Below are 12797 nucleotides of genomic sequence, written 5' to 3' on the forward strand. Positions count from 1 at the left end.
AAAGGTGTGCTGGTTAGATGCATTGGGCCATGCTAACTTCTCCGTCAGTGTACCCGAACAGGCACCAGAGTGTGATGACTAGGGGATTTTCACAGTAACCTCATTGCTGTATTAATGTAAGCCCACTTGTGACACTAATAAATAAACATTAACTTTTAAAACTTCAAACTTTAAAATTTTAAACATTTCGTTCCATCCTGGTTCAGGATAGGAAAACCCAGACCTAAATTTTGCTAATGACAGTCTGGTCCCCGTAGATTCCACCCCCCCCCAAAAAAAAATCTTCAGGATTATTAGTGTTTGTCTGAGTTGAGGCACACACAACAGCACTGATCCACAAGGAGGAGTACAATGTTGCATGGCTCATTCACACTTTGTTTAGGGTTGATGGATGAACAACAAGTAGCTGAAGGGGGTGGGAAGGGATTAAGAAGCTTACATGTTTAAATGCATAATTGAAGTTAATTTTTTCCCTGAAATTCATTCAACTGTAATAAGTAAAATCCAAAAAGCCAGGTGTTGTTGATTCCATGAAACGACTGCTCTGGCTAACATCCACTTACCCTGCATAAAGAATGAACTAGGAAATGTGCTAGTGGGTGGTTTGGAGGAAGGGTAGCCAGGAGAATCCCTGTTGTAATCGGCAGTGCTCGCTGGTGGGGCATACACCTGCAAAATAAAATGAACAATTTTCACCTACGGTTCAAAAATTATAAAATACCAAGTGCATTTTCAATAAATAATGGTACGATAGGCATGAGGGTACCTAGAAACCAACTCTTGAATGTTAAAAGGACCTCTAATGACTAGTGGGAAATGGTAAGAGATGTGTGGGAACAGCACAGAATATGTTTTGCTGCTGCGTCCTACCCCTTTGCTCCCCATACTAAATGTATAGTGGTTTGCTCATACAAACTTTTCTGGTTCATTGTTGTGACACTCCATGCTGTGTCAACTTTGCAATAAAGCTGAGGACATGATGGCAAACAAAACCAAATAAAAATGAAAGGCTGAAAATGCATGGTTAACTATTGAAGAAAAGAAGGTAGAATACTGTGTTTTAGGGGCCCGAGATCAGAACCTGCCCCCATGGTCAGGATCTCACTTTCTTCACAGGGCTAACCGAGATAAAGAAAGGAGAGAGAGAGAGCAACATGGTGAGGTGACCTTAAGAATCCTGTATGTAATAATGGAGATTACAACGTGGAATGCAGATCTATCTTTCTCTCTCACATGCTGAATGACCTGGTGAACTCTCCTAGTTACCTCCGTTTGGTTAGAAACTGTACTTTTGTAATGTAACAGCAACAAATCATGCGTGAGGAATTTAAAAGTTTTAAAGTGTATTTGGGAATTCTCTGTCACTAATCAGCTGAACACGATGACTGGACTCATTTCTGAACTCTCCTGAAAAATGCATCAATTTCTTCAGGATTATCTCATGCCACCCTTCAGACACTATAATATCTTAACTTACTCATAAAACACAACATTACTGCAATGGTTCTGTTGAATCCTTGTGATAATGCACTGCCAGAAACGACTTAAATTTTGAAAAAATAATAAAGGTTTTTCATTTGAAATTGCGGTCCTTCCTTACCCTTCAGCAAGTTGATCTTATTTTTGAAGGAAGCATTGTTTGCAGTCAAAAATTTATGCTTCTAAATTAGCTGGTCCCATCTCCAGCAACCCCTTTCTCAGTAACATTTAGAATGACAGCCATGATAATGACCCTGCTGCCTCTATCACTAAACAACCTGCTATTGGGCAAATTTGATCATGATCAAGGTAATCATCATAGAATCCCTGCAGTGCAGAAGGAGGCCATTTGACCCATTGAACCTGCACCGACAACAATCCCACCCATACCTTATCCCTGTAACCTCACATATTTACCTTTCTAATCCTCCTGACCACCAAGGGGTTATTTAACATGGCAATCAACATAACCTGCACATATTTGGACTGTGGGAGGAAACCGGGGCACCTGGAGGAAGTCCACACAGACACGGGGAGAACGCGTAAACTCCACACAGATAGTCACCCAAGGCTGAAATCGAACCCGGGTCCCTGGCGCTGTGAGGCAGCAGTGCTAATCACTGTGCCACCGTGCCGTCCTATCATGGTCACAACATCAAAGTGACCTGATCTCGTTCATGCTGAAAATGTGCAATAGTGATTCCCCCACTTTCAATTACAGAAATCTTTCAGCAGTTACAATAATAAATTAAAGTGGAGTGCTGTGATTTGTAAGATTCAACATTTGAGAAATTGTACCTCCAAGGCCAAAGAAAGCAACCACTCCCATACATACAGAATTCGGACAAAACCTAAATGCTTGGGAACATTCTAGTCTTTCTTGATCTTTGCAAAAAAAAAGAACAGTTTTGAAGGAAACTGAAAGAATAGGAAAGCTACAGATAATCTGTACAGAAAATCACTGCAATGTGCAAAAGAGTTCAGATTAGTCATGGTGCAATCTGAAGATTCCAAAATATTTTTCATTAGTTTAGGTGAGCACCGTGGAATCCCCAATCTGACATGACTGGAATGGTAGAAGTGAAGAACAATCGGTAATGGGTGGGTACCCTCACAGAGAGGGTGGAAGAACTCTTTAACAGATAACTCCTGACTTCCAACATGCTTGCTAAATCAAAGTGGTGCTCTTGAAGCAGATTCATGACTTTGGTATTGTTAGGGCAATCTCAACATGCAAAGAATAAGTTACCACTGGTCACAGTCAGTGTCCACCAACTCCCAGAAAAGCATTTTGCAAATGGGAGGAGGAGAATAAATTTCGTGGCACCAGTTGGAAATGGGGAAAGGATGCCATTAAATAAACACAGTTCTTACCCCACATCTCCAAATTGGGTAGGAAATTTGTGGCGTGCTCCTACCATTAAGTGCTGTGTGACCAAATTCCCCTCCGAACTCAATTTTCAAGTTTGCTGATGACACTATTGTGGTGGATCGGATCTCAAACAATGATGAGACAGAGTACAGGAATGAGATAGAGAATCTGGTGAATTTGTGTGACGACAATAATCTCTCTTCTCAATGTCAACAAAATGAAGGAGTTAGTCATTGACCTCAGGAAGCGTAATGGAGGATATGCCCCTGTCTACATCAACAGGGATGAAGTGGAAATGGTCAAGAGCTTCAAGTTTCTAGGTTCCCAGATTACCAACAACATATCCTGGTCCCTCCACGCCAACACTATAGTTAAGAAAACCCACCAATGCCTCTACTTTCTCAGGAGGCTAAAGAAATTCAGCATGTCCGCTGCGACTCTCTCCAATTTTTGCAGATGAACCATAGAAAACATCCTTTCCAGATGTATCACAGCTTGGTATGACTCCTGCTCTGACCAAGACTGCAAGAAACTACAAAGAGTTGTGAGTCCATCGCGCAAACCAGCCTCCCATCCTTTGACTCTGTCTACATTTCCCGCTGCCTTGGAAAAGCAGGCAGCATAATCAAGGACCCCCCCCCCCAATACCCCGGACATTCACCCTTTCACCTTCTTCTGTTGGGGAAAAAGATGCAAAAGTCTAAGATCACGTACCAACCGACTCAAGAACAGCTTCTTCCCTGCTGCCATCAGACTTTTGAATGGACCTACTTTATGTTAAGCTGATGTTTCTCTATACCCTAGCTATGACTCTAACCCAATATTTTGCACCCTCTTTTCCTTCTCCCCTATGTACTCAATGAACGGTATGCTCCGTCTGTTTAGAACACAAGAAACAATACTTTTCACTGTATACTAAAATGTGACAATAATAAATCAAATCAAATGCTTCTTGGGCTGAATGGCCTCCCTTTGTGTTGTAATTGTTTTATGATTCTACCTTAAACACTTTCAAATCAAGGCTCAGATGCACAGATTCTTAATCAAAGTAAAAAAAAACAAAATACTGCAGACATTGGAAGTTGGAAACAAAAACTGGAAATATTTCAAGTACATAGCAGGCCAGGCAGCATCTATGGAGGGAGAAGTAGTTAATGTTTCAGGTCAACGAGCTGATTATTCCGATGAAAGGTCATCAACCTGAAACATTAACTCTTGTTTCTCTTTTCACAGATGCTGCCAAAATCTGCTGAGTACTTGCATCATATTCTGTTTTTATCTCTTGATCTAACACATTATTTTCTGGGACATCTAAACCACGAAACTCCAAACTGATGTATTCCCATCACCTTATAATTTATAATTTGTTGCCTCCAGAACTTGGTGGAGCCCAGTTGCATGAGACTAAACACAACTTTGACCATGTTTGTGTGAGAAAAGATGACTTGGAATACTTGAGGTTGTGTTATTAAATTGCCTGTGCAAAAACAAACCAGCGAATGTGAGAAAAAGGCAGATCAGATTTAAATTTATATGAATTTAGTTATGTATTGATAAGAATGCAACCACTTTATGGAGTGTTTACAGGTTTCATTTTTCATTACTAACACACTGCTAAACCTGATGCTGTTAAGATGTCATAATGACAGTGATACAGGATACTCTGATGCACAAACTTACATCCACAAACACTGATCTGTTTGGCATTGCAATCCAACACATGTGTACTGAATTAACTAAAACTACTTAGTGCTCGTGGGTTCCAAAAACTAATTAACTGTGAGTGATGGTAACGGAGACTAGACGTACCCAGTTACATCCACATGCTTAAAATGAATCAGAAAAATCTGAAGAGATGTGCAGGTTCATTTTGCATATGAGGTTATTATAATCTCGCAAAAGGAAGCAGGTGACTTTTTTTTTTGTAAAATACTCTCTTCCCAGCATTTGAGGAAACCACAAATTTTATCTATCAGTAACACAATCCGAGTGTTGTGGCGGAATCGTCATAATGTTTCAAGAAAGCTCACACCAACTCATTCTTCTTACCATGTGATGTGAAGCCATCCAATACATTTAAACTACCTCACTGACTGATCTGAGAAGTTCACTGTCCAATTAAGACCTCAGAAATGTGGACTAGAAAGCTTTCAGTTATGGTCACTGGTTTATGCTGCATTAGTTTATGTCCAGTGGTCATCAGAGAACTAAAGCTGATCTCAGCACTCCATGGGCTAAGAGGGATAGTAGCCACCTTGACCATCATGCAGTCATTCCTGCAGGGAACTGCATACCAGTGGAATTTAGGTGGGTATCGGATCAAGCTGAGATCTGAGATCCTCTCTGGTTAAATGGCCCCCAATTACTATCGAAACTCTGACACGAGGAATGGTCACTTCGATTAGGTTCAGGAGACAGGCTAGTGTCAGTGGAACATGAGATAGACAGATTTTTAATCAGTAAGGGAGTCAGGATTATGAGGATAAGATGGGAAAGTGGAGTTGAGGATTTATGATCTCACTGAATGGTGGAAGTACTTGATGGACTGAATAGCCAACTTCTGCTCTTACACCTTAAAGAACACCCAAAAATAACCCTTCAAGAGGAATACAAAAACTCAAGTTCTATATTGGCAATTAATTGGTCTAATGGAAATGTAACAGGTTTATTTGGAATCACGAGCTTTCAGAGTGCTGCTCCTTCATCAGGTGAATGACCCACTCACCTGATGCGAGCAGTGCTCCGAAAGCTTGTGATTCCAAATAAACCTTTTGGACTTTAACCTGATGTTGTGAGACTTCTTACTGTGCCCACCCCAGTCCAACGCCGGCATCTCTACATCATGGAAATGTGGGTGTTACAGAATTAAAAAGGTTAGCTTAAATAAAACACGTGAAATATTTATTTAAAAATCCGCATTACATTGTGAGTTGCTTAAAGGATGTTTGCGAGGATATAACAAACTCAAGAGGGTAACAGATGACTTTCGTAACCCATTCCAATTTTTGACTTTGTGATTTAATGCAATCATTTCAAACCACAAAACATTTTAAAGCTTCATCCACAACCTGCTGTCCTCCATCCAATGATCAATTTGTAAATATAAAACTTGAAGACGAAGTTCAGTATCCTGGAGTCAGCTCTAAGCTAAGCGGCAACAGTAAAAGGAAAACCTCTTAATGAACATTTAGCGCTGCATTCTGAATAAACTATAGACCACTGTTTGAGAGAAACATATAACATTTGGCTTTAAATCTCTGCTGAGCACTTCTAATCGAAAATGCAGATGACAGAGTGGCTACTCAAGATTGTGTTACATGTCAGCTTCACATGTGCCAGAAACTGACATTAATTCCAGCTCTGTATCATAATGGCATTCAAAAGCAAAAAAAAACTGGAAGTAATTGCAAAATCTGAGATACATTCCACATGCATCCCAACAGATGTGCTGGGGGAAGGGAAAAGGCTCAGTTTAGTTAAAGGAACATGGGCTTTACCTAAGTTGCCATCTTCAGTCACATAATCAAAGGCACATAGTTTTCTCTAAAACCAGAAGTACTCTGTTCTTCCCCACATTCTTTGGGAAAACTTTATGGAGGGTGGCAGATTTCCAAACAGATTTCCACACATAGTAAAATAACCTGAACCAAGAAATGTGCATACTTTTACACCAAAAGAAAAACGGATCGAGACGAGGCCATCAGCATTGACAGGGCCAACTCTCTTCACTTAATCAAAGACCAGCTTATCTGAACTTATTCCCACCTTGTTCAGTGATGGACCTGTCCCTGCCTGTCTCTCAGCTTAGTAAGAAGTCTCACAACACCAGGTTAAAGTCCAACAGGTTTATTTGGTAGCACAAGCCACAAGCTTTCGGAGCGCTGCTCCTTCATCAGGTGAGTCACCTGATGAAGGAGCAGCGCTCCGAAAGCTTGTGGCTTGTGCTACCAAATAAACCCGTTGGACTTTAACCTGGTGTTGTGAGACTTCTTACTGTGCTTACCTCAGTCCAACGCCGGCATCTCCACATCATGTCTCTCAGCTTCACAGTGCCTGAAGCTCCTCATCCATTCCCGTCACTTGACCACTCCACTGGCTGTCCTCCCATCCTTCCACCACCCTGAACATGAGTTCATGGAAAACTCTGCTGCTAGTATCCTAATTCACATCAAGTCCTGTTCATCCAGCCCCCACTTGAGAAATTTGCAACTTGTTTCAGCTTCAGTGACCTTCCCTGATAACCCATTCTACAGTACTATTTGCATTCAAGTGAAAATGTTGCACCTGACCATCCTCCTTGTTCTGTTAGACTTATCATTCACCCTTGTTTTTTTATTGCTGCAGCGCTGGCAGCTGTGCTGTCAGCAGCCCAGACCCTATGCTCCGGAATCCCCTCCCTGAACCTCTCCAATTCTCTTTTCTCCATTAAAACACTCTGAAACCTAATATCTCCTTGTGTGGGTCACTATTTGATTACACTGCTGTGAAACACACCAAGACATTTTATTACATTAAAAGGTGCTGCATCAATGTAAGTCGGTCTCATTATTTTGACCATGAATTCCTGGGCATTTGAACGTTCTACCTTATATAACATTATTGGAATGAAAATTGTGCAAATTTCCTATTAAGGCAGAATTCATGCTTCTTTTCTTTTGGAGTGCACGGTATTTTGATCATTTTTATTGACTGAAGAACAGTACAGGAATTCTGGAACTAAGTCCTCCTAAACATGAAAATGAACACTTTCTTCTCCAGTATTTCAAATCGAGCAACAGATTACATTGTCAACACAGTAACCCAGTACTCAGAGAGAAAGGAAAACAAGCCGCCAATCAAAGGCTTTATTTGGAGTTTGACCATTAATTAAAGCTAGTTTAAGGTTTATGTATTAGTGTCACAAGTAGGCTTACATTCACACTGCAATGAAATTATTGAGAAAATCCCCTAGTCGTCACACTCTGGCAGCTGTTCGAGTACATTGTGGGAGAATTTGCATGGCCAATGCACCTAACCAACACATCTTTCGGACTGAGGGAGGAAACCAGAACACCCGGAGGAAACCCATGCAGACACGGGGAGAACGTGCAGACTACACACAGACAGTGACCCAAGCTGGGAATTGAACCTGGGTCCCTGGCGCTGTGAGGCAGCAGTGCTAACCACTGTGCCACCCCACCCTCTAACCCTCCATCATGCAAACAGACAGAATGAAGCATTAGTGATGTAAGGCACAATAATGAAACCGGGATCTCGTGCCAAAAGATTCAATTTGGAGTATGCAACGTATATTAAACTTTGAAGAATTTGCAGAGGTCTAAAATAAAAGCCTAGAGAGGAGAAATAGAGGGCACATAAGTTTTTAAATTTTATTTCATAACTGTAACCCTGACACTTTATAAAACAATTATTAAAATGACCAAAACACAAGTGAATCATTTGCACTCACGTCTTCTGCCATTCAACACAAACATCTTCAAGTTACAAAAACACAGCTTATGGGACAACCAATTCCGTTTATATCATGCATTTGAATATTTTGGCTGATGACAGTTTTCTTCAAGCACCTTGGGATGTTAAAGGCACAATATAAGATGCAAGTTGCTGGGAATTAGAGGTGGAGGTGAAGTTCAGACAGCAGAATCAAGGCAGCTGGAGACATTGCAGTAACTGATTTGATTTGATTTATTATTGTCACATGTATTAACAGACAGTGAAAAGTATTGTTTCTTGTGCGCTATATCGACAAAGCATACCGTTCATAGAGAAGGAAACGAGGGTGTTACAGTCATAGCTAGGGTGTAGAGAAAGATCAACTTAATGCAGGGTAGGCCCATTCAAAGGTCTGACAGCCGCAGGGAAGAAGCTGTTCTTGAGACGGTTGGTACGTGACCTCAAACTTTTGTATCTTTTTCCCGATGGAAGAAGGTAGAAGAGAGAATGTCTGGGCTGCGTGGGGTCCTTAATTATGCTGGCTGCTTTGCTGAGGCAGCGGGAAGTATAGACAAAGTCAATGGATGGGAGGCTGGTTTGCATGATGGATTGGGCTACATTCACAACCTTTTGTAGTTCCTTGCGGTCTTGGCAGAGCAGGAGCCATTCCAAGCTGTGATACAACCAGAAAGAATGCTTTCTATGGTGCATCTGTAAAAGTTGGTGAGAGTCGTAGCTGACATGCCAAATTTCCTTAGTCTTCTGAGAAAGTAGAGGCATGGTGAGCTTTCTTAACTATAGTGTCGGCATGGGGGGACCAGGACAGGTTGTTGGTGATCTGGACACTTAAAAACTTGAAGCTCTTGACCCTTTCTACTACGTCCCCGCTGATGTAGACAGGGGCATGTTCTCCTTTACACTACCTGAAGTCAATGACAATCTCCTTCATTTTGTTGACATTGAGGGAGAGATTATTGTCGCCACAACAGTTCACCAGATTCTCTATCTCATTTCTGTACTCTGTCTCGTCATTGTTTGAGATCCGACCCACTACGGTGGTGTCATCAGCAAACCTGAAAATTGAGTTGGAGGGGAATTTGGCCACACAGTCATAGGTGTACAAGGAGTATAGTAGGGGGCTGAGAACACAGCCTTGTGGGGCATCGGTGTTGAGGATGATCGTGGAGGTGGTGTTGTTGCCTATCCTTACTGATTGCGGTCTGTGGATTAGGAAGTTAGGATCCAGTCACAGAGGGAGGAGCTGAGGCCCATGCCATGGAGTTTGGAGATTATTTTCATAGGCATTATGGTGTTGAAGGCTGAGATGTAGTCAACAAATAGGAGTCTGACATAGGTGTCCTTGTTATCTAGGTGTTCCAGGGTTGGGTGCAGGGCCAGGGAGATGGTGTCTGCTGTGGACCTGTTGCGGTGGTAGGTGAACTGTAGTGGATCCAGGCAGTCCGGGAGGCTGGAATTGATTCGTGCCATGACTAGCCTCTCGAAGCACTTCATAATGATGTGAGTTGAAGGTTTGGAGATTCACATGAGGTTGGAATAAGAGGAATGGAAAATTCATAGGGAACAAAGGGCTAAAGAAGGTTTTGAAGATTGAATGGGACAAGAATGAGGTCAAGCCCAAGGTGCAGTTCAATGCCTTACCATGTTAGCTTGGCTCTTGTTCATCTCTCTTATGGGGATCATGAATTGGATTAATTTGAATTTGGTTTATTTAGCAAGCAAGGAATGGGATTTGGGTTTGCCCGGTCCATTCTGAACATTGACACTGAGACACTTTAAGAATGGAGTAAAACATTTAAAAAAAAGAATGGGACAAGACTATGAACAGATTTAAAGACAGCCCAGCGAGGAAGTACAGCTGAATAAGACATGAAAAAGAACAGGGTTTTGGACAAGTGAGAGCATATGGAGGGTGATGGGGCTAGCAAGAGAAGTACTGGCATAGTTAAGTCTGGAGGCGACTGTAAGTAGGCCGTCTCAAAGATGGGAGAATTTAAGAAGTCTGTCAAACGCATCTCGGGATTGAAAAAACACCATGGTCACCAACAACCTGCGTGGGAGGGACGGAATCAGTAGCATGGAGACTGAATTTGCAGCAACAGCTCTGGTCTTTCCGATACCGATCTGCTGAAAGCTCATGTTTTCTGTTGGTCTGGATGACAAGTAGTCTGACAGCCCACAGGCAGTCGAGGGGACCATAGAAACTAGAGTTGGGTGTCATCAGCTTGTTTGGGAAGTTGACCTTATGTCTTAAGGAAACATCACTGAGAAGCAGCATGTAAATGAAAGAACAGGGTGAGCTAGAGTCAAAAATTAGATTCTCAAGGAACTCCAGATGTGATGGTGAGGAGAAGGTGGCAAAAAAAGGGATTATTTGTGTTGTCTGTTTGGCTACATTCAGTAGGGTAGCGGTGGGACCACGTGTTGGCAGTCACAAAGCTGAACAATAGTAGAGAGGCATTGGAGAAGGGTCGTATGGTCAATTGTATCAAACATTACAGAGTGAGAAGGGATAATGCACCAAGCTCTCAGTCACAAACAATGTAATTTGTAATGCTAACCAAGACCTTTTTGGTTAGTGAGAAGAGTAAAAGCCATAACGAAGGGAATGAAAGGGGAATTTATTGGCGAGTCTGGCAGAGCTGGGAGATGATGACATTACCAAGTACCCGAGGGATGAGACAGAAGTTAGAGAATGGGCTGCTGTTGGTGAGGATGGATTTTGTTTTAGGTTGTTCATGAGATGTGAGCATTGCCGACAAGGCCAGCATTTGCTGCCCATCCCCAATTGCCATTAAGGTGATAATTTGGCAAGTGTTTAATTGGAATAAAGATTGATAAAGCTGTTTGAATGGGAAAAGGATGGTGGAGACCATGGAATATTGGGTGGTGTAGAAAGGGTATTGAAGGAAGAGGAGGTGGTTGATCTCTTGAAGGGTTAAGATTGGAGGGCAGGAGGAAATGTGGGGGAGGGGGAAGGGGGGAGAATTGCAGAGAAAACAAGTTTCAGGGCTGGACAGGTGGGAAACTGATGGGAGAGGCCGCATACATGGGATGAGCGAAAAGAGAAAACATAATGCGGGTGGAACTGACTTTAGCAATGAAGAATTCCTTTCATGGCTCATAGTTTGTGTCAGACCGAGGGGTTAAAGGTAGCAGCTGGGTACTACCTAAGCACTCCCGGATGATCCTGGAATAATGAATGATCTTGGCAGACAAGACTGCAGCATTGTATTGCTCGACACGGTCAAGTCAGAAACAGTTATGGATGACTCGACAAGTTACATGCCAGGGACACCTGAGTGTGTGTCCCTCATTTTGGAGAAAACAAAGATTGGATATATACTAGGGGAAAGACAGTGACAGTTCTGTTGCTCTCTAATTTGAAGGAGCATGTAAGCCAAATTAACAGTGTTAGAGTGGATGAAAAGGGCCAAAGGTGAGGGAACTTGAGAGTCTGGTTGTTAGCAATTGTGGAAATATTTTTTTCCTTGAGTGAATGGTGGAAGTAGTGGGATTGGAGACAGGTACAGGGATGTTTTGTACCTAGCTAATTGCTCCACCATGTCCACTCGTACTTTATCATTTCCACTAACATATAATTCAGTGCAAACCAAAGGACTCATGTACTATCTTGCCTAGATTTCCTTTTTCCATCTCAAATTGTCCCATTTAACCATATTAATTTTAATTAATATTGACACTGACAGTGACACTATTGTAAGGATCCCATCACGGATATGATGTAGTGCTTCCACTTTCAGAATCATTCCACCATAAAAAGTCATTTTCTTCTTCATACATTGAATTGGATATTGTGCACTTCTTAAATGTTTGTGCAGTAATAATTTTAACAATTTGATGCCCAATCCACACAAAACATCAAGCAGGGCTGTTTGCTTATTTCCATTCTTTGTGAAGGTTTTTCCCCTGTCAACCATCCACCTATTCCATTCACCATGCACTTGATTCTTGAATGGCTTGAATACCATCCAAAGGTTGACCTACAGACATTAAACTCTCTGCATAACTGCAAGGTGGGTGATATTCCTTTGCAGGTGTCTCTTGATCTCATCAGTTATATGGGATCTGAACGTGTCACACACTAATAAGCCCCATTCTTTATGTAGGTGACTGGGCTGCCTATTCCACTTGTTGTTGATACATAACTACACTCTACCCAACCGTTGTTATGGACATGCACAAAAACATCTTCAGGGAACTTGATGTTTTGCGTGGTTTTACATCTGAAAACTACCATAGGCTTTTATTTCATTCTGTCAGTCATGCAGGCTAATATCACAATGCCATGTCCTGTGGTTTTCAAGAACTGTTTTCGAACAACCTTCTGCTCCACAGTTCGATTGCCAGGCATATCAAAATTCATGGGTGTTTCATCCGTGTTGCCAATGTGACATTATGGTACTCATGTTTTTTGCCATTTTCTGATGAATCGCTGGAAACTGGTAATTTTGACATTGATGTCTTTTGGTAG

General features: G+C 41.8%; 1 protein-coding gene across 14 annotated transcripts in view; it reads right to left on the reverse strand.

Annotated features, from left to right (window-relative positions):
* tcf4 (transcription factor 4) overlaps nt 1-12797 on the reverse strand; it is a 502483-nt gene that overhangs the window by 93334 nt on the left and 396352 nt on the right. For all 14 annotated transcript variants that reach the window (XR_013498725.1, XM_078219783.1, XM_078219717.1 and 11 more), the window contains one exon: nt 564-669. Coding sequence is in view for 13 of the 14 variants with exons in the window: in XM_078219783.1 (XP_078075909.1) it covers nt 564-669 (106 nt within the window). In the remaining variant the exon portion in view is untranslated. The remainder of the gene's footprint in view (nt 1-563; nt 670-12797) is intronic.

This window comes from Mustelus asterias, chromosome 1 (genome assembly GCF_964213995.1).
Source record: "Mustelus asterias chromosome 1, sMusAst1.hap1.1, whole genome shotgun sequence".
NCBI classification, from domain to species: domain Eukaryota; kingdom Metazoa; phylum Chordata; class Chondrichthyes; order Carcharhiniformes; family Triakidae; genus Mustelus; species Mustelus asterias.